Genomic DNA, 22,699 nt, shown 5'->3' with positions numbered 1-22,699 from the left:
TCACTATGACACATGACATGAGTTTGGGCTTCAAGATGAAATGGACCATGGACTTGAATTAAATAACAGATGGACTTATTTATTTGTAAAGCCCAAATTAACCATTCAACACAAATAAATATGAATATAATTCAAATTTCGTATGAATTAAATGCAATAAAATTTATGTGTCTAAAATTGTTTTGACATGATATGATCAATTTCTTTCACATTTTGAGTCTTATAAAGATCCCAACGAATAAACAATAGTACTAATAAACAATTCATCGATATAATCATTTCATATTGTTTTTTTTAATCATTATAAATTGTTTTTTTTTTTTAAAATCATTTCAAATTGTTTGATCAATATCTTCACTTTTTTGTACAATTTTTTTTTTATATAAATATAAACATATGAATTAAATTTTATACTATCAAAAATTAAAGATTCAATATAAAAAATTTGAAATCATGGAGTAGATGGGAGCTTTTCCGGGCCGGACAGTAGGCGGCAGTAAAACACGCGCAATGATTTGGTAACACATGGCTTTGGAGCGGGACCTTCTATTTTGAACTTTCAGTAATTTATATTTCTTCCAATTCATAACGATAATTCTCCCACTGAGCTACAGATCCTTGCGGCCACACTACTTCTACTCCATTATCAATCTCAGATCTGTTCATATATCCCATTTTGGAGCAGTTCGTTTGGGGGCTATCAGTTATCTGCTCTTAATTTCAATTTTCTAGTTTGTGATTCTGGGTACTGGAGTGAACTAGTGCTATTTATTGGAGAATTGGAAACCCTAGGTCATGGCGGGGTCGGTACAACCAGAAGCCATACTGGAATGGCTTCAGAAGGAGATGGGGTACCAACCATTAGGGTCATACGCAGCTTCAAGCAAAGCAGCAATGCCTACTATTGATTCACTTCGCAAGATTTGCCGTGGTAATATGATACCCATTTGGAATTTTCTCTTGAATAGAGTGAAATCCGAGAAAACTGTTGAAAAAGTCCACCGGAATATTCTCGTACATGGAAGGGATGATGGCAATGGAAATGGAAATGTTAATGCTGTTGATTCTGGGAGGAGTAAAGGGAGGAGGAAGGAAAAGGTAGGGGTCGTTAGGGACAGTGGTTCGGGATCCTCTTCGAGTGTGGGGTTGGCTTCAGCTGAGAATAGTAGGGAATTTGCTTTGCAGGAAAGAGACTTGGCAGAGAAAGAGGTGGAAAGGCTTAGGCAGATAGTGAGACGTCAGCGGAAAGAGTTGAAGGCTAGGATGTTGGAGGTCTCAAGGGAGGAGGCTGAGCGTAAGCGCATGCTTGACGAGAGGTCTAACTACAGGTTTGTCATTAGAATCAGAAAATCGTAACATTATCTCTCAGCTATTCGCAACTACAAACTTTGTATTTTTCTTAATTTTGATTCTAGTGATGAACTTATGTTTAGAAGAAAATCTTACTTAAATTCTTCATCAAAAACCTGTAATGTTCAAAGGCAAATCTAGATCTTCTAGCAGTTAACTAGATTCACTATATCCCGCTGTATAGATTATCCAAAAAGAAGAAAGCAAATGTGGATATTATATTGTCTATACCCACTCCAAATTCATTGACTCTAAACTTTGGGTTCACTCTGATGATACGAATCTGAGTTAAACTTGTGAGTATTACAACTGATTTACTGAAGGTGTGGATCATGGGTTGTATTATTCCCTTCATCATTTTTAAACTCGCGTATTTTCTGTCGCTAAGCAACAAGAACCTGTTTCTAGATTGGTTGGCACAGGGCCATTGAGTATAGCTGATATTTATACTTTTAAATGCAGGCATAAACAAGTAATGCTGGAGGCTTATGATCAACAGTGTGAAGAAGCTGCAAAAATATTTTCCGAGTACCATAAACGTCTAAGTTATTATATAAACCAAGCAAGGAACGTTAAGCGATCTAGTGTTGATTCCTCTGCTGAGGTGGTTACTACTTTTCAGGCAAATGAGAAAGATGTTTATTCGACTTCTAAAGGAACCAAAAGTTCGGAGGATGTCATTCTCATTGAAACAACATGGGAAAGAGATATCAGGAAGGCATGTGAGTGTCTTGCTATGCAAATGGCTGAAAAGATTCGCAACTCTTTTCCTGCTTATGAAGGAAATGGAATCCATATGAATTCTTTGTTACAAGCTGCCAAGTTGGGTATTGACCTTGATGGTGATTTACCCGACGAAGTAAGAGATGCAATTGTCAGTTGCCTGAAAAGTCCTCCCCAGTTGCTACAAGCAATCAATGCCTATGCTCAAAAGCTGAAGACTACAATTACTCGAGAAATAGAGAAAGTTGACGTTAGAGCTGATGCAGAGATTCTAAGGTAATCTGATCTTCTTAGAAATATCTTTAAAAAATATGTTATCTTTGTCAACAAAAAAAAAAGAAGTATCTTAAAAGAAATTTCATTTTTGGATTTTGTCTACCTTGGTTGTTATCACTCTTTTCTCTGCTTAGTTTAATGAACAACTGAAAATAACTGCAACTCATATATTTCTATTTCCCGTTTCTTTTTTTGCAGTTGTCACCTGAGTTGGTAAATTTTGTTTTATAGGAAATAAATGTCTACTTCAGGAATATGACCAATAGTTAAATTGATCAAATGTTGCCTTCGTCATATTTTAACATATCAAAACTCAAACTAATCAGAGATAAGTATCATACCAACTATAGTCGACACATACCAATTTATGTATTTTATATAACATTTAATTTCCTACAAGGTAACCAAGTTGAAAGGCATGGAGACCTTTTGCTTCCATTTGGTAGTTGTGATATCTGCTTGAACTCACTTTATAATAATTGTGGCATGATAATGAACATATTCATTGATGTCAATTTTACCCTTTGAATCAGGTACAAGTACGAGAATGACAGAGTAATGGATGCTTCTTCTCCTGATGTAACATCACCTTTACACTATCAACTTTATGGCAATGGCAAAATTGGAGGTGATACGTCTTCAAAAGGGAGTCAAAATCAACTTCTTGAGAGACAGGTCTTTTCTATTTCATTCCTTATTATAGTTTGCCACCTTGAACTAGTTGCTTTTGCAAAGTTCCTTGGGCTTTTTTGTGGATTGCGTTTTTTGTTTCTTGAAAACCTATTAGAACTCTTTGTAAATTATTGTTCCCTTCGACCTGAATTGGATCTTCAATTTGACTTGGTTATTAATTGAGTGTTTCCTGTCTATTACATTTCCTTAACAACTGTCTACCTTACATGGATGCTGTAAATTGATTGTTATGCACTTGTGTTTATAGTTGTAAGACCTTTCATTTTTACAAGGGTCTGATTTTTTTGTCCGATGCAGAAAGCACATGTTCAACAATTCTTGGCTACTGAAGATGCATTGAATAAAGCTGCAGAAGCGAGAAAGATGAGCCAACAACTTTTAAAGCGTCTCCAAGGAATTGATGATGCAATCTCTACACACTCACTAGCAATTGGAGGAACATCAAAGAGTATGAGCAGCCTCAAGCAACTTGAGGTTTGGCTTTTCTCTTATAAATCTAAAAAGTACTGTCTAGACTATGGACCTGTGGTAAAATGGGATGGCTATACCTTTCTGGATTTCTTTGGAGAACATCTTGAAGTTATGCCTGAGAAACTATTAGTTGCATTGTGATTATGTTACAAGGCTTACCATATTTTTCTGATTAAGTTTATAGATGTAAATGTTAATCATATTGTATTTTTGAGGTGTTATATAATTGACTCTGTACTGATATTTGCTTCCTGCGGTATCCTCATTCACACATTCCTTTATGGAGTGACAACTATTTTTTTTGAAGAAGGTAACTTGTATTATGAACAAAAGGAATAATCAAAAAAGGTATTCCAGTAATACTTACAACAAAATTACAGTGCGAGAGGTGACCCTACTTAGGCTTCATAAATAATGTAAAATTAAAGGAATATCCTCTTCTTCTTGAGGATATTCGTGTTTACACCTCAAAAAAAAGAAAAGGACTAGACACTTCATCTTCAGTTTTTGCAGAGAGCAACTCTTGTTTTCGAAACATCTCTGGTTCCTTTCCACCCAAATAGTCCACCAAATGCAGGCTTGGACAAGTTTCCGTCTCTCCCTGTGTCCTGACTGATTCCCATCTCTATTCCAACAAGCTAGGGCCTCTTTGATGCTCCTTGGAATAGTCTAGCTTATGCCTCTTAAATTAATGAAAATCTTCCATAACTTCACAGTCTCTATCTACATTACAGAAAGAGATGATTTATTGTCTCAATCTCAATTCACAAAAAGAGCACCTAGAGCAGAATTTGACGACCTCTTTTCATAAGGTTGTCCTGGGTGAGTGTGGCCTGTTTGGCTTGTAGCCAAGTGAAGCATGCAACCTTGGAAGGTACTTGACTTGCCAGATTATTTTCCAGGGCTGGCCACCTACCTCTGTGATCTCTTTTGTAAGCTGAACCAACTGAAACCCTGCCTTGCTTGTCTGGTAGCCGAAGGGAGTTAAATCTTTGTATTGCCCCAAAGCATTGAGTAGTTCAGCTACTTTGTTAATTTCCTAGTCGTTCAAATGTCTCCTACACCTGAGATCCCACCTTGATTGTCTCTCAGTTCTCTGATTGTGGATTCTTTTGAAGGTTCGGCTTGAACAAGTCAGGATACTTGTTCTTCAAAGTTTCCTGTCTGACCCACACATCTTCCCAAAGTAGTGTTTTCCCTCATTTTCCACCTCGATTTTACAGTTGTTTGCAAACTTGACAAACTTGATCCACCGGCTTGTGATAGACCTCCACAGTCCGATCCCATAAGGTTGTGTGGGCATGTAGGTAGACCATTTGTTCTCCATTCCAAACCTAGCCTTTTGTATAGAGTGACAACTATTCTGACCCTTACTACACATTCTATGCTTGTGGTAAAACTACTAGCTTACTGTGTCTGGTACTTGGATGTTGCTGGTTAAATGTTAATCTTTTAAGCACTAAATATGAGATTGAGAGTATTGTGGAGTAGACAACTTACCAGAGAAATGATTTAAATCATTTTATTTTGATGATCTTTAAGGAAAGAAGATACAGGTAGCATTTTTTTTAGCTTATTGTTAGAACTGAGAAGTTTTCTGAAAATTTTTACCAAGTTATTTATAATGAACTCATGGCAAATGTATCTTCTCTTCTAAGAGAATGTACAGAAAAAACTTTCAAACTTCGAAGGAGGTGAGGTAATAGACTTGTAAGGTAGATAGAAAATGGAGAAAATAAATGTTAAATAAATACTTGTCTCTCACCAGTTGTGTAGGTGTTCTCAAAGTGATTTATAATATCTTGGGCTACTCCACCCATAACCTTAAGGTTTCGGGTTGGATGCTCAGATTCTTTCACATTATATCATAGCAAAACTTGGTGAAACCGCATGCACTAACACATTCTCTCTTCAAGTTCTATTGCTCCAAGCTTCTCTCTTAACTCAGCCTATGGAGTTGCTTTGAGCTTCTCTTTCTCAATTTAGATCGTTGAGCCAAATGCTTTGATCCAAGCCAGCCTTAGCTTGTTGAACCTACTCTTATCTTAGCTCCAGGCCCACTATTAAACTATTGAGCTTGATATCTCTTTCTACCATTCACTTTTCAATCTTCTTAAAAAAAGCAGATCTTCAATCAATCAGTTCATGTGTAAATCTAAGATCCCTGTCACATGTGTGCGAGGATGTTAGAGAATTACTTGCTCTTCATCGACTGTGCAAGGGTTTTCAAAGGTGTTTATGATGTCTTGGGCTACTCTATCCATAAACTTAAGGTTTTGGGTTGGTCAGCTTCTTTCACCTCTTGGTTTAGATCATGTCTTAGTGTAGGATAAAATGTTTTATTCCAACTTATCCACGTTATTTTTCCCTTTTTCTTTGATAATCTTGTCAAAGAAGTTTGGATTTGTTGAAGACATAAAAAGTGTGCTCTCTCTAATAGCTAAAGCTTTCAAATGAGATGGTCACAAACTTCGACATGGTATTAGAGCAGGCATAAGTCTTAGGTTTGAGTCTCATCCCCAATTATTATCAAAAAAGAATTTATACTTGCCCATAAAAAAGAATCAGAGCCGCATTTGCAGGAGAAAGACAGGAATAAGTAAAAGTCTGCACTTTCTAATAGCTTACTCTTTTAGATGAGGTCACAAACTTTAATAAGGTTGAATCTGTCAGTTTTGCTGAATGCCTCTCAAAGTGAGTCTTTCCATTATATAGAGAGAATAAATATTACAAATCCCTAAAGATCTCTCATTCCTATCCCTAAATATCAGATATTCTATCTCTACAAATTTTTCATTCAATCCCTCTAAATCTGCTTTGCAATCCCTCCAAATTAGCTATTCTGTCACACTATTTATTCCTTTGATTCTACAACAAATCAATATGATTATGCTAATTAATATCACTATATAATTACATTTATATATACAATTGTTTAGATGTCCATCATGCTAACATCCCCCTCAAATTGATGCTGGTGGATCAAGTAACATCAATTTGCCTACTAAAAACTGATGGCATTGTCGTGCCATGGATTTTGTAAATGCATCAGCTATTTGAAGATCACTAGAGAAATGTGGAAGAGTAAGAACTCCTCTATGTACAACTTCTCGTATATAATGACAATCTACTTCGATGTGTTTGGTCCTCTCATGAAAAACTAGATTAGTAGCAATCTGAATAGCACTGGTATTATGAGCATGGAGAGAAGTAGGATGAGATTGAGGAAATCCAATCTCAGCAAGTAATCGACGAAGCAATACAACCTCGAGCAAGCAGTAGACATGGATCGATATTCAGCCTTTGTTGAAGATTTTGATACACGATCTTGCTTTTTACTCTTCCAAGATATCAACGACTCTCCAAGAAACATGCACCAACCAGCGACTGGACGAGACATCTCGCCCAGTCAGAATCAATAAAAGCATTAAGACGAATAGGAGAACCATTTGGAAAGGACAATCCACGAGTAGATGTTCCTAGAAGATATCGAATAATGCAGCGAACAACAACCAAGTGGAGATGATGAGGTGCTTGCATAAATTGACTAACTTGTTGCACTGCAAAAGAGATATCAAGTCGAGTAATAGTAAGGTAATTTAGACTCCCAACTAATTGTCGAAACATAGTTTGATTAGGAAGAAGATCGTCTTCCTCACGACGATACTTCACATTCAATTCCAATGGAGTATCTACGGAGGAGGAATCTTGTAGACCAACCAAAGAAATCAGTTTGAGTATATTTGTGCTGCTTTAGAAACACACCTGAAGCAACATTATGAACTTCCAAACCCAAACATATGTACGAGTACCAAGATCTTTCATATGAAAATAATCTTTAAGTTGTTGGAGGCTAGTGATTAGTGAAGAAGAACACAACCTGATGACGTTTTCCAAAGAAACAAAGACGAATCATATTTGCTATGCTTAAAAGAAAATTGTAGCAAAGTAGACCGGAACTTATCAAACCAAGCTCTTGGAGCTTGTCTTAATCCATACAAAGACCGCTCAACTTGCATACATCTGATGTAGGCGATGAGAACAAACCAGGTGGAGGTTTCATATAAATGTCTTCTTTGAGATCACCATGGAGAAAATCATTTTTGACATTCATTTGATAAAGAGACCAGTTTTGTGAAGCAACAATGGTAATAATAGTTCGTAGCATAGTCATTTTTGCTACTGGTGCAAAAGTCTCCTCATAGTCCACCTCATACTCTTGTCTATTACCAAGAACAACCAATCGAACTTTGTTCTAATCAAGAGTTCCATCAAGTGAAGTTTTGAATAAACCCATTTACATCCAATAGGGCAAACATTTGAAGGACATGAAACAATGCCCCATGAGTCATTTTCTTTAAGAGCCAAAAGTTCCTCCTCCATTGCTTTTTGCCTACATTCAGGCTTGGAGGCTTGTGAGTAACCTGTTGGAATAGAGATGGTGGATAAGTAGAAGAAAAAACATACCGTTTAGGAGTTTGAGACACTCTAGTAGATCACCGAGGAGGCTCAAGAGGAGCAGGCCTTGAAAAATCTCAGAGTCTACTTGTGGAACACTCTCTGGTGGCGGATCTGTTTCAGGATTGGGTAAAGTTGGCCGACGTCATTCATACACAAATCCTGGTTTCAACCGCTTAGAAGACAATGACAAATCCTCAAAAGTAGGAAGAAGAGAGAAACAGAAGATGACTCAATATGAGTAGGAAAAAAATACTGATTCTCAAAGAAAATAACATTCTTAGAAACACCATTTGTTAAACTTGGATCATAACAAATAAATCCTTTCTTCGAAGTACTATAGCCCATAAAAGCATATTTAGTAGATTGAACCGAGAGTTTATTGCGTTGAGAAGGACGCAGGTGCACAAAACAAACACAACCAAATGTATGAATACTATGATAGCTAGGATGCTTGTGAAAAAGACGATAATATTGAGACTCAAGGTTTAACACTTCAGATGGAAGTCTATTGATTGAATACACAACAATAGACACAACTTCAACCCAATATTAGAAAGAACAAAGGAATCAATCAAGATAAAGTACGAGTGACATCCAAAAGATGACAGTTTTTACGCTTAGCAATCCCATTTTGTTGTGGCGTATATGGGCAAGAACGTTGTGATACAATTTCTTTTTCAAGCAACAAATTATTGAATTCGTGAGACATATTTTCCACCAGAATTAGATCTTAATGTTTTGATGCATGTGGGAAATTGAGTCTCAAGGTAAGCCAAAAATTTCTTCAATATGGAAAACACTTCAGATTCAAAGAAAATACACCCATGTAAACCGACTATGGTCATCTATAAATGTCACAAAATACTTGAAATGAGCATGAGCAATAACTGGTGAAATGCCCAAACATCACTATGAATGACATCAAAACACTTTGCAGCACGACTATCAAAATTAAGAAAAGAGTTTTACTTTTGCCTAATTTACAAGTTGAACAATCAAAAGAAGCAACTAAAAATTGATTTTTATTTCCCAATAACCAAGAATTGGACAAATGAGAAAACACAATAGAATTTGGATGTCCTAGACGTTTATGCCAAACCTCATTCTTAGTAGTGGTGGAAGCAAAAGCAGAGCAGGAGGAATAGAAAAGTGTATAGAAAACAATCTTCCAACTTTAGGCCCCTTAGCGATCATCATCCCCGACACCTGATCCTGCGCAAGGCAACCATTACGAGAAAAGTTCACATTACAATTGTTATCTACCAATTGGCCAACTGAAATAAGACTAGTGGAGAACTTTGGTGATACAAAAACATTCTTGAAAGTTACAGTAATATCCCCAACCTTGGTAATGGGTAAATTACTACCATTGGCAACCTAAATTTGTGTTAGACCATTATACTGACAGATGTTTTTGAGTATATCAGTTGAGTTGGTCATATGATTGGAAGCGCCAGAATCAACATGCCAAAATTTAGATATTACCTCATTACCTTGTAGTCCCAAAGTTTAAAATGCTGACAAGATCATTTATTGTACCATTTGAGGAGTAAGAACTTGTCCTACTAAAGATGAGCTATCTGTAGTGGAATCATTTATCCCAACTTGAAAAGCCTTTGCCCTACGATTTTGAGGACGTGTGGGACACTCTTTGATAATGCGTTCTTGTTTTCTACAATAAGATCAGAACTTCTTGCCACAATTGCGAGCAATATGACCATACTTCTTGCCAAAACAGGAGGAAAGCCTTTTTTTTTTAAATAAAGCAGGTAAGTTTAGGAAATCTATTTTTGGAGGAACAGTATCCTAGAAGGTGTGAGTTGATATTCAACCTACTGGTTCTGTTCAATTATTCCAAAAAATGCTGCTTTACATTTATATGCCACTGTACTTCTGTTCTCAGCATAGGAATAACCAAAAAATAATATTTTGTGACTTTTACCCATCTACCTAAGACCTGATTGGTGGGAGTTAGCACGCACCCTATGAAATTTTAGTCTGGCAAGCTGGTCCCGACACCACCATTAGAAATACATTGTGTACTTTCCTTTTGTTTGTGTACTTGTATAGCACTTTTTCAAATATGCTGGTCACATGTGTGATCGTAATCTTCTCTAGCTCAATTACCTCTACGACCTATTTATTGATTTTGTATGTGTGCGATGTCCTAGCAATTTTCTTCTACTTTTTTTGTAGTTGGAGGTCTGGACAAAGGAAAGAGAAGCAGCTGGATTAAAAGCTAGTGTGAACACACTGATGTCTGAAATACAGCGTTTAAATAAATTGTGCGCGGAGAGAAAAGAAGCTGAAGATTCTTTGAGAAAGAAATGGAAGAAGATTGAAGAGTTTGATGCTCGCAGATCAGAGCTGGAATCCATTTATAGTGCCTTACTAAAGGCAAGCATGGTATGACTGAAATTATGTGTCTATGCGGTGCATGTGTTGTTATACAAGTCTTCTGTTTTTAATTTTATTTGTTTTTTTTGGGTGGATGGGGTGAGGTGGAGGATTGCATGATGTTGTGCTTGAACATTTTTTTTTTCCCCAAAATAATAATGTATGACCTTTTGAAAGTATAAATAAACCTACACTAGGGACTTTCTTTTTGGTCATGATACACCAATTATCAAACTTACCTAAAGAGTTCATTGGAACTACTAACTTGAATGGCTGTTCGACTTGGGCTCTTTGATTACTAAACCAGATAGTCATGCTAATGGTACTTCATCATGTGTGAGTTTACTACATGGTCTCGTGTAGCCTTTAGGCATAGTCTAAATGCTTTTTGTTGAAAAAACTAAAAGTGAAATTTCTCAGGGCTCACAATTATGTTAATCAGTTGCGAAGATGATCTTTATTTATTACTGTCTCAATGGTCAATTCTATTTTATATGACAACATTTCTGGTAGCATAGTCTAAGATGTTTATTTGACTTCAATTTTTATACTATCAATAAAGAAAAAAACTAAAATGGTTGAAAAGCTAAATGAATAGTATAATGATTTTGAATTCTTAAAAAGTTGTATATATTGAATTACCTTCCTCAAAAAATATAAATCTTGTATCGATATGAAATTGTGTAAATATTCTGGGACATCCCTAAATAGTAAAAAAAGTCATAAATATTGAAGCTAAGGGACCATATGCTGAAGTTATTGGCATACTTAATATGGCTTCAACAGCCCAACCTAGTTGTAATGTACTAGTTCTGTCCCATTTGTGTGAGAAATGAGTGAAGATAGGTAGAAGACATGTGACAAGTCTTTCATTTAAGACTCTTAAAGAAATTTTCTTTCATCGAAGACTCTTATATGTATGTACAATGATGCGGTACAAAAATGTCGTGCATGTAGAACACTGAAGTTTTGACATATGTGTTGTTTGACCTAGTTTGAAAGGCTTATGGATTATTTATTGGTCACTATTTGGTTTAACAAAATGGGGTGGAAGGAGTAGGTACATCGATGTGATACTTGATGTATGTGCATCCCAATATATGTACATTTCACTGAAAATATTCCAATTTGTGAACAAATTAGCCGTTCCACTGATATATTTATGTTTTTAAGCTGGAGAATATGATAAACTTATTGATTGTTTACAACTACAATGACAACAACAACTATGCCTGAATCCTGAACTACTTGGGGAAAATTTGTTGATTGTTTGATTACATAAATTTTTCCTGTCACTATGTAGGATGCTGCAGCATTTTGGGGTCAGCAGCCATTAGCTGCAAAGGAGTATTCATCGAGTACTATAATTCCTGCTTGTACTGTTCTTGTAGATTTATCACACAGTGCAAAAGATCTTATTGAGCAAGAAGTTTCAGCATTTTATCAAACTCCTGATAATACACTTTATATGCTTCCATCAACACCCCAGGTTTGTAGATTTTCATTTTTCATTAATCTATGTAAATGTGTTTTTGGTACAGCGAGAGGAAATTTAGAAGAGTTGTTACACTGCTAGGCTTAAGGAAGATTTGTGAAAACAGTTTTACTGTGTGTTTAGAATCTGTTGCTACGCTGATTACTAATTATTTACTTCTAACTGTTTCTTTTTAATATTTATATCTTAATGCTTTGGAGACTAGGTGCAAATTACACATGAAGAAATTATCAAAGTAACCAAGCTCAAGCTGGTTCCCCACTTTAAATTTGGGGGTGCATGTTAGAGTATCAAGAGAATATGCATTTAATTATATAGAATATTCTATAGTTAAATATAGAGTATTTTCGTACCTTATTAGTATATGGATCAATTAGCTTCCATATTATACATAGCTGAAGATTAGGATCACCTCTCAGACATTTTTAATTAAGTCGATGAGAAACTCTTCTGTTGTAACAAGTGGTATCAATAGAGAAAGATAGATAGATCTTTGCCATAAATTGATGTGAGTGCGAAACTGCAAATTTAACTTGATATAATGGTCTCCCTTTGATTCTTTTCCTTAAATTCTAGGCCACAATTAGCTAATCCTGTTTGGACAAAGTAAACTATGTGGAGTAAAATCATGTTAATCAAGGTTAAAAACTACTATCTTTTTAGTTGAGATCAGGAGATGTAGCTTGAAGTTTTTCCAAAGCTAATTATCTCACTAAAGTTTTAATTTCTTAAAACAATTTTTTACAATTAACGTATCAGTTTATCGACTGTATTTATCCTCTAGTAAGGTGCATAGTTCAGAGGTGATTAGGGCACACGCCATTGTGTCTTAACTCGTAAAATAAAGCACCACTTAATTGACGCGGAGCTCAAAACCTGGCTTAAACTGAATTACACGGTTTAAGTGCTTTCCGCACAAGCTTTTATCAATTCTATGAGGGGACCTTTTCTATTTTCTCACCATTTGCCTTGATATTTATTAGTTGTGGCATATATCTCATCACGAGAACTCCTACCATGAGCAATTATCAAAATATTTATTAGTAAAAGGGACATCCTTCATGAGGTGATGATATATACATTCAGAAAAAACGTGTATATATTACATATGTGGATATATATTTTTTTCTTCTTTCTTTTCTGATAAGTTAATATATAAATGTATGTATGTGTCTGTACATATAAGCGTCTGGGGTTTTTTGTCGAAAGAATGTATTTACCTGGCAATAACTGAGTTTATTGTTCACCTCTCTGCCAAATACACAAGAAGTGAAGAATTTTTAAATTTCTTTATCTATATTTTGTCTCGATATTTAACGTAAGCCAAAAGATGAAAGACAGAGATGGTGGGCTTACCTAAAGCGATAATTTAAAATATGACAAACGAAATGGCTACAATATCAGTTGCTATTCTGTTTTATATTATCATCTTTGACTATTGCAGTTTTCCTTTGTGTTATCTCATCTTCTGGACTCATGGTGCCTTGTTTCATGCTAATAGGCACTATTGGAATCTATGGGTGTCGGTGGATCTACTGGACCAGAAGTTGTTGCTGCTGCTGAAAAGAATGCTGCTATATTGACGGCTAGGGCTGGTGCAAGAGATCCATCTGCAATTCCATCTATATGCCGTATTTCTGCTGCTCTACAATATCCTGCAGGTGAGAAAAAAAATTCTTCTTCATTTCAATGACTTATTATTGGTGATGCCAGGGAATTTTTCTAATAGATCTAGCAATTTGGCCACTCTCTCCACTTCCTAGTCATTCAAAAACCTTCTGAAGATTAGATCCCACCCTTGTGCTGTCCAACATTCATTGATATTTGCATCAGGATTACTACATAATAAGAACAGATCTGGAAAGGATTCTTTTAGAGGAATCTGTTTGTTCCACGCATCTGCCTAAAACTTATTTCTCCTGCCATCTCCCACTTCAATGTATGTAATAGCTTATTCATCAATGATGAGATGCAATGAATATGTACTTATTACACATAATATTTGGATATCCTTAACTTGAAATGACAAAAATGGTCACTTACGTTTGGTGATAGGTTCAAAGTAGTCAGTTAAGTATGGGCACACAACAATTTGGTCCCACTAAGTTCTCCAAAAGTTATCACTTTTAATCTCCATAAAAAAATTAACAAATTGTTTGCTAGATTTGACGGGAACTATGAGTAAAGGAAAGAAGTTTGAACTCACGTTTAGAGGTGCAATTTTGTAGTTTCTACTACCTTGATATATTTCTAGAATCTGATGCAATATTTTGAGGTATAATTCTACTATTTTTTAAAAATCTATTTAGTGCCTAGTGCGAAATTTGTGTTGCATATTTTAAGATTTGATGGGACTTTCTTGTTGTTTTTGGTTACATATTTTTCCTCACTGTTTTTGTCAAATATAACAAACATAAATAAATGGTTAAATATTTGACAAAGACCAAAAGTGTTTTCTTTTGGAGAAAGTAAAAGCACTATAATTTCAGTGATGCTTAGAGGACTATTTTAAACCTACCACTAAATATACATGTCCCTTTTTGTCATTCTCTGCTAAACTCAAATCGTGAATGGATACAAGTTTGTTATGGAAGTATTAGCGGAAATATTTTATTTGATAACTGTGGTGTACATGCCAAACTTGTGTATACCTTAACTAATTACCGTTCATGCTACCTCCCATCAACACAACTATTGGGTGATTCTACCCATTAACACTTAAGTTAGGTCGGAAAACATTACCTAGTATTTTTGCCTCTCCAGGGAACTTGAAACGTTCTTAAACTATTTCCTTGACTTTTCAAAAATTGAAAAAACATTAAGATTTCCATTTAGACTTGTGATATTGCTTGTCACCATGAACAAATAAGACTTAAAAAAGTTTCTAAACCAAAACCCACCAAACAAAAAGAAAGAAAAAGTTTCAGAAAGTCAATTATATTCTTTTCTTTCTCAATTGACAAATAGTAACATATGAAGCCATTCATGTCCTTTTGAAACCCTTTTTAAAACATGCATTTAAAAAGTACACTCGTACCTTTCAATCTGAACTCAAATGTAATAGGAAAAACTCATGTAAAAACCTTTATAAACCCGTCTTTTATATACAAATAGGGTTCATGTGATACAAATCATGAACAACAATTTAGAATTCAATATGCATAATAGTAATCAAAATTTCAATGATAAGGAAATTGGAACTCAAAATACAAAACACAACCGAATTTAGATTTCAAGAACTTGGGTAGAACCCTAAACATAACCTTTTAGGGGTCGGTTGGTAGACCACATTAAAATAAATAGTTCATACATTATGTATTGTATTATTTAGTACTATGTTGGGTAGGAATTTGGGTATGTATAACTAATCCATGGCTTAGTTATACCAACTACATGGTATTATAGGATGTATTACTATTACCTCCAGATGGGGGTATTAGTAATACATGGGATATAATTCGATGGGATAAGTCTATGTAAAGACAAAAATATCACTCGAATCATTTTAATTATCTTGTTTATTTTCTTGATTTTATGTTTCATATTTGTAGTTTTGTACTTGTAAATTTATTTAAATATATTAGCTTAGAAATTATTTAGAGAGAATTGTTTGTTACTAAATAAATCCAATACAAATTAATACAATATTTGAAATGTGAGTTGTTTAACATTAACTAATGGGAAAATACATAAAATCCCTCCTGAACTTGTCCGCATAACTCACTTAGCACTTTAACTTTATGGGTAATTATTTACCCCCCTTGACTCATTTCAAGTGAATTTAATACCACCTTAACCGATGATGTGGCAAAAAAAAGAAAAAGAAAAAAATTTACGGCGCATAAGTTTTTTCTTTTTTAAAAAATGGGTCCCACTATATATATAATGGAATAAAAAACCCCACCTACCCCATTCTTCTTCTTCAAACCCCTCCACCCCTTTCTCAAAAACCCCACATCCCTGCTTCTCTCTTCTTCCTGAAACTCCCAAGTCCCACTGCATCCTACCCCAACATCGACCCATCCTCTTTCTCCTTCATCAAACTCTACATTCTATACATTTTTTCGTTATACAAAAATAGAAAATCACATTCAAGACCCACATAATTTTCTTTATCCTTTACATTTGAGATTTGATTTTCCTTAAAAAAAAATAATTATTCATCTAACTATAACGTTACTTAATCTATTCTTGAATATGCATTAAGAAGTGAAATAAGTAAAGTAATAGAAATCTAAATAATTAGCATATCAATTTTGCATAAATTTGAAATTTCCATTGTTGATATAAATTGATAGTTTCATTTAGTTGGGGAAAAAAGGTATGGTGACTGACATAAGTATTGATGGAAATAATAGTGAATAATTACAAAGCAATGAAAAATAAAATGAATCAATCAAAATGCAATTTTGGATCTTAAGAAATTGACCCAAATGAAATAATGAAGAGGATGAGTGAAGAGTGAAAAATAATTTTTTTTAAAAGATGTGGAGAAGTAAAAAAAAGTTAAAAAAATAATAATTATCTGACATGTCATCGATGTGGCACTAAGGTGTCACTTAAGTGGTGGGCGTGCACTTCACCCATGAATATGAAACTGGTATTGTATATGTAAGGTGTTATACAATTCACTTGCAAAAAGATTAGGGGGGCAAATAATTACCCGTCAACTTAAAGTACTAAGATGAGTTTTGCTGCCAAGTTTGGGGGGATTTTATGTATTTTCCCTTAACTAATTAAAAAGGCAAACATATCATCACATGTCGTTTGTGATCTTAATTGAATGTATGATTCGTTGATATAATTACAACTTGCAATTTTTATGTGTAAACATAGATGATTTATTCAATTTTACTATTGTTTACCATTTTTTCAATTTTAAAAGTTGATAGTTTATCTTTTTTTAAAAAAAAATTGAAATTTGACATTTTGTAAGTGATCAATTTATTAAGATGACAATTATTTATCCTCAAATAATTTTAGTGAAAAAAAAAGGCAAACATGACAACACAATTGTTCTTCTCATAGCTAGTTGTAGGGCCATAAAAATGATATTGTAACAATTGTTTACCTTAACCCAATCACATAATAATTCAAGGGTATAATTGGGAAGAAATTTTTTATAATGTTTTAATCTAAATACAAGATGAGGTGGGAAACATTGAACCAAACACTTGGTAAATATAAACCCTGCATTACTTTAATCCCAACATTACTAATTACTAATCCCTGCATTATTAATCTTTGTACCAAACGACCCCTTAATGACTGAATGTAGATATAGAGTATGAGGACGAACTTAATCCATCACTATGAGTAACCTTACATACATCGAAGAACAAAGTTCTTGCAGAAACTGAAAAACGCTTGAAAACCCTAGCTTTTCCCTCTTGGATCCTTGCTTTAAGACTTGGATTTAGAACCTATTAAGGTGTAAAAACGTGGGGGCTTAGGCTTAGAAGGAGTGGGAAAAGACTGACTGCCCCTTTTAAAAAGCTGTTGAAAAACCTTCCACGGGGTCATCTATAGTTCGTGGTTTAATCTACGACCGTAAATCCCATTTGTGGAATTCATATTGAAATTTTAAAGCTTAGAAGTTCATTCTACGTGCCCAAACGATGACCCATAAATGGGATTCGTAAGAATTAAACCCAAAATTTTTACTCCCAATACTTTTTCGACACGACGAATGAAGTAGTGAACAGTATGGATCGTAGAAACTTCTACGGCACATAAAAGTGATTCGTAGGTCACTTACTCAGAAAACTCTATTGTGGTAGTCTTTGGTAAAACGATCATAACTTTTTACTCCAAACACAAAATGAGACAAACTTGGTAGCGTTGGAAAGAGGACTCATAGACCTCTCATTTGATATCATGGGCCACCTAATTTATTATGTACTAAGAAATATGATCATTACTTTCTACTCAATTTGTATTAGAGAATTCTAGTGACCTTAATTCATATCCAAATCCATTCCCACACTAAAGAATTGACCTTAACCCCCCCAAGAACAATTTAAGAATCACTTAATACGACCTTATATGCAAATGAAGAATGGTTCAGGCCTTAGCTTAGAAATTCTCGGGGTGTCGCAAAAAATCATGAAAAATTACTTGTTCGAGAAGAGAAAAAAATTGGTGTGTGTTCGAGTAAAGAGAGTAAGAAAGTTTGTAGCCAGAAAGAGCGAAGCCCTTCAAAGAGAGAGAAAAGCAACAATGATTATTTTGAAACGTATTTAAATAAGTCCAAGTGTTGTTAAGGCTCTCCTATAGATTTGATTTGTGCATATCTTTTCAAATTCATTAAGATTTTTTTAACAAAAGAAACATATGGACTTAATGAGTTGAATCTGAATGATTAAGATTCATACCAAAAAACAAAACATACTTAATGGGTTGAATAATGATTAAGATTCAGAGTGTCAGGCCTCTATTAAGTGTAAAAAATGAGGCGTTAATATTTTCCTTTTCATTCACCTTAGATTTTAAAAGCTAACTGCGCCCTCCTTCTCCCAAGTCCCACCTGACCAAAAGGCCCCAACTGAGTTATTCCCCAGCAGTTCGCATTTCCTTCTTTTCTCTAATGGGTTGAAGAATGACTAAGATTCAGAGTTTCAGACCTCCATTAAGTGTAAAAAAATGAGGCGTTAATGTTTTCCTTTTCATTCACCTTAGATTTTAAAAGCTAAATGTGCCCCCCTTCTCCCAAGTCCCACCTGACCAAAAGGCCCCAACTAAGTTATTCCCCAGCAGTTCGCATTTCCTTCTTTTCCTAATGTTTTGTCTTTCCTCACTTCTTGTATCTAAAGTTCTGAACTGACTTCCCCCATTTTCTCTTTCTGGTGCTTGCATTTGACACTAAGTTGTAGAGTATAGAGGGTCTACAGAGAGGCGCTACTGTGCTTCTTTGCTTTTTACAAGTATATAATGGATTATAATGTACATATTTTGCTTTTATGAGTCAGAGAGTGGGAAAAGTAGGGGCTACAGAGAGTCACTACTTTGCTTCCTTGCTTTATTAGTATATGATAGATTATAATGTTTTTTTTTAGAAGGTAACATTGTGTATATTCATTGAAATGAGTGCTTGGGTTGCTCTAAACCATATTTACAGCTTGTCAAAAAGTAAGAAAACTGAATCTGAATCCTAACAGGAACCTAGGATATCTATAATGAATTCAGCGTCCTCTAAATACATTCGCTTGCACCAGAAACAAAAAAGCCTGATACAATTTAGTTTGATCTTTTGGAGATCACTATTCTTGCTCTCAAAACATCTAGCATCTCTTTCTGTCCAAACAGTCCACCAAATACAGGCTGGGACAATCCTCCATCTATCTCTATCTGCAGCTCCCACCCATACTTCTCCCCAACTGTATAAAAGATGCATGATTCTGTTAGGCATAGCCCAAGCAAAACCCCCGAGACTAATGAAAATCCTCCATAGCTGGGATGTTATTCTGCACTGGAGAAACAGATGATTGACTGTCTCAACCTCTTCCCCACATAAACAGCATTTAAACACATGGAAAACTTTCTTTTCTTGAGATTTTCATGTGTTAAAATTGCTTCTCTTGTCAGAAGCCAAGTGAAACATGACACTTTGAAAGGGATTTTAGGTTTCCAAATCTGCTTCCAAGGCCAAAGAGAAGGTTGTTGTCCATCTTGATTTAGCAACTTATATGCAGAGTTTACCTTGAATGTGCCTTTGTTATTTCTGCTCCACCATAATCTATCGTGTTCATCCCTTGTTCCTGTAAAAGCTTCCAACCTACCAATAAAATCAGTCACGGTCTCGATTTCCCAGTCATTGAAATTCCTTATAAAATGGAAATTCCATCCATGCTGTGTCCAAACCTCAGCTACACTCACTTGTTTATTTACTGCCAAGTCATGCATCTGTGGAAAGATACTCTTTAAGATAAACTTGCCCAACCATTTACTCTTTAAGTTAAACAAGTTATGAAATAAGTTACATAAATACTTGAGCTCGTTATTAGTTCGTTTTGTTGTTTTTGTAATATGTATGAGCTCTGTTAGACACGTATTCAATTTTAAATATTCATACCATGACTTTCTTGGATTTATTGGCTCAAACATTCACTATTTTTGAGCTTGGGTTTGCATTCCTCGCTATCACACCTTTTACATGTACTAATGTTTCTATGTACATCTTGTTTTTGTCCTTTTAACTTGTGTATTTAGGTCTGGATGCCTCTGATGCTGGCTTAGCAGCAGTTTTAGAATCTTTGGGATTTTGTATGAAATTTCGTGGTTCTGAAGCCTCCATATTGGAAGACTTGGAAAAGGCAATCAATTTGGTTCACACACGGCGAGATCTTGTTGAAAGTGGTCGTGCATTATTAGATCATGCTAACAAGGCACAAAATGAGTATGAAAGGTGAGACAAATGTCACTCAGCAATTTTTCTTTTTTTTCCCCTGGGTCAGATCCTTGCTTATTTGGAATGCACAAGTCTTTCTATTATCCTATTCAAACCAAAAACTGGGGTGCCTTAACAAAATTAGATTGGACTCTAGTGCCTTGAATACTGTTATCCTGATTGTTGGACATTTGACTGAACCAATATAGAATGGTTGGGTTTATTGTTTGTGCTTTCTAGGACGACAAACTACTGCTTAAGTCTTGCTGCCGATCAAGAGAAGACAGCTACAGAGAATTGGCTACAGGAACTGGACGTAGCTATTGGTAATGCTAAACATTGCCTTGACGAGGAATGCAAGTATGTTCGGGGCCTGGTGAGTAACTTTTGTCGCTGATTATTTGTTCACCAATTTGTTCAAGGTAATATCTTACTGGTCTTAGAAATGAATAAAATAATGGAATTACACATTTCTTTATATGCTGTCAATCATCCATCTGGACACAGATGTGGGAGTGTCCAAAACGAAGGTAGGACACGCCACAAATGACTGTTTTATTTAATATAATTTTATTTTGTAAATTGTTTTCTTTGATATTTATCATTTCATGTCTTCCAAATGACATATTTCATATCTTCTGATTAACCTCCTTGGGTGATGTTAAGTCGTCGGTTGAGGGGGGAATGGGTATCCTTATCTGGTCTTGAGCAGTCCTTGCCTCATGAGCTAGCTTTTAAAATTAGGCCCAAGGATCATGTGAATTTTAACATCTTTCTGCACAACTGCATGAACAGAAAGTACTTTATGTGAGTTGCCAAGAACTCATTTCTGGAAAACATTAGAGTTATCCTAATTGATCCAAAGATTTTGTTTCTGAATTTATTTGGTGTTAGAAGGATATTTCAGTTCTGTTAGGCCCAAAAAGGGGAAAGCAAAAAAATGGGTCTTTATAAAAAGAGAAAGGGAAAATGCACAAGTATCCCTCAACCTATGTCCGAAATCCCCGAGACAGACTTATACTATATTAAGGTCCTATTACCCCCTGAACTTATTTATAAGTAATTTTCTACCCCTTTTCGGCCTACGTGACACTAGCTTGAAAAAAAAGTCAACCAGCATTGGGCCCACAAGTTAGTGCCACGTAGGCCGAAAAGGGTAGAAAATTATTAATAAAATAAGTTCAAGAGGGTAATAGAACCTTGATATAGTATAAGTGTGTCTCTGAGATTTCGGGCATAAGTTGAGAGGGTACTTGTGCATTATCCCAAAGAGAAATATATATCTTGGTGATGCTATTATGTTTGTTTTCTTTTTTTTTTTTACTTCCCCACATACTCTTCTTTGCTCTGTTCTGAAAAGTTCCTGCTTATGCAAAATGTGATATTGTGGCATCTTTACAGGTAGATGAATGGTGGGAACAACCAGCATCAACTGTAGTTGACTGGGTTACTGTTGATGGACAAAATGTTGCTGCATGGTGGAATGATGTAAAACAGCTTATGGCATTTCATGATCAACAACTTCGTTGAATCATCTCTTTGGCCAGTGTTGCATAATATCTGTAAACTTTCCTTTATCCGCTTGCTATTCCTTGCAACTTCATGTGGCTTTTGGTTTTCTCAAGGCTGGTATCATCTAGAAACAGCAGTAGCAAAGCAGGTCACTGCAAATCTAGGCAGCATCTGGGCAATTTGATCGTCACCCTAGACCTGGGGGTGGGGGGGGGGGGGGATTGTCTTCCTCTTGTATAGTTTCAAGGCTGAAATAGTTTCAAGGCTGAAAATGTAGGTCGAGTACAATATGTTGTTGCATTCCCTATTTGTACAGATGTTCTTTCCGTCATTTTTTTTGGGTTATGAGAATGGGGAGAATAGCATACATATGATATAATAGCCTCTACACTGCTTGTGTAACGCCTTCAATCTTATAGAGATCTCTTATGCGAGTTATTACATAGTTATAGAGTATTTTCACTTTATTTGAAATTTGTGAAGTTAGTTTTCAGGGTAGATGTGCTGCGGAGCTAACCCTTGTTCTCTAGAAGTTCAAAATATTTAGTACAGTCAAAAGATTAATAACCTACGCAATTAGCTATACATTCTGCTTCGTAGAATGAAGTTTTTTGTTACTTGCAAGTTAACACAAATGGGCATAGCTTGATGCTATTCGTTCTATTAATTGGAGAAGACTATAATTGGTATAGAAGAGATACAAAGGTATGTCAAAGAAAAATTAGATGCAGGAAAGGAAAATGAAAAGAAGAAATCCAAATTTGTTTTGGGAGTGTGAGATAGGCAGACGGGGAGTACACAGCCGAACAACCGCTGGGGTTTCCAGCAGTGATAGCTGAACTAATCAGATGGGCCGCCCCAAACCTGGAGCTGTAGGGTGATTAAATAGGACATGTGATATGCACACGATTTATCAAGGACATGAGCTTAGATAG

General features: G+C 35.3%; 1 protein-coding gene across 1 annotated transcript; it reads left to right on the top strand.

Moving 5' to 3' along the window:
* The first annotated feature begins 253 nt into the window (after window positions 1–253).
* Window positions 254–22,231, top strand: LOC101260906 (AUGMIN subunit 5). Its single transcript, XM_004234656.5, has 10 exons — window positions 254–1,328; window positions 1,813–2,349; window positions 2,883–3,024; window positions 3,340–3,516; window positions 10,171–10,380; window positions 11,675–11,860; window positions 13,368–13,527; window positions 20,075–20,270; window positions 20,493–20,628; window positions 21,654–22,231. Exons 1-10 carry the CDS (start codon window positions 796–798, stop codon window positions 21,780–21,782), a joined length of 2,406 nt encoding a protein of 801 aa, XP_004234704.2. The 5' UTR covers window positions 254–795; the 3' UTR covers window positions 21,783–22,231.
* Window positions 22,232–22,699: the final 468 nt, after the last annotated feature.

The sequence above is a fragment of the Solanum lycopersicum genome, chromosome 3 (genome assembly GCF_036512215.1).
Source record: "Solanum lycopersicum chromosome 3, SLM_r2.1".
NCBI lineage: Eukaryota > Viridiplantae > Streptophyta > Magnoliopsida > Solanales > Solanaceae > Solanum > Solanum lycopersicum.
This window is presented reverse-complemented; position numbering and strand designations above follow the sequence as displayed.

Bases quoted from the DNA above. Each gene is read 5' to 3' on its own strand.
- LOC101260906 (XM_004234656.5), top strand. From the start codon at position 796: ATGGCGGGGTCGGTACAACCAGAAGCCATACTGGAATGGCTTCAGAAG. The intron at 2,350-2,882 runs GTAATCTGATCT...CCTTTGAATCAG, and splicing joins GCTGATGCAGAGATTCTAAG to GTACAAGTACGAGAATGACA. The intron at 10,381-11,674 runs GTATGACTGAAA...GTCACTATGTAG, and splicing joins CCTTACTAAAGGCAAGCATG to GATGCTGCAGCATTTTGGGG.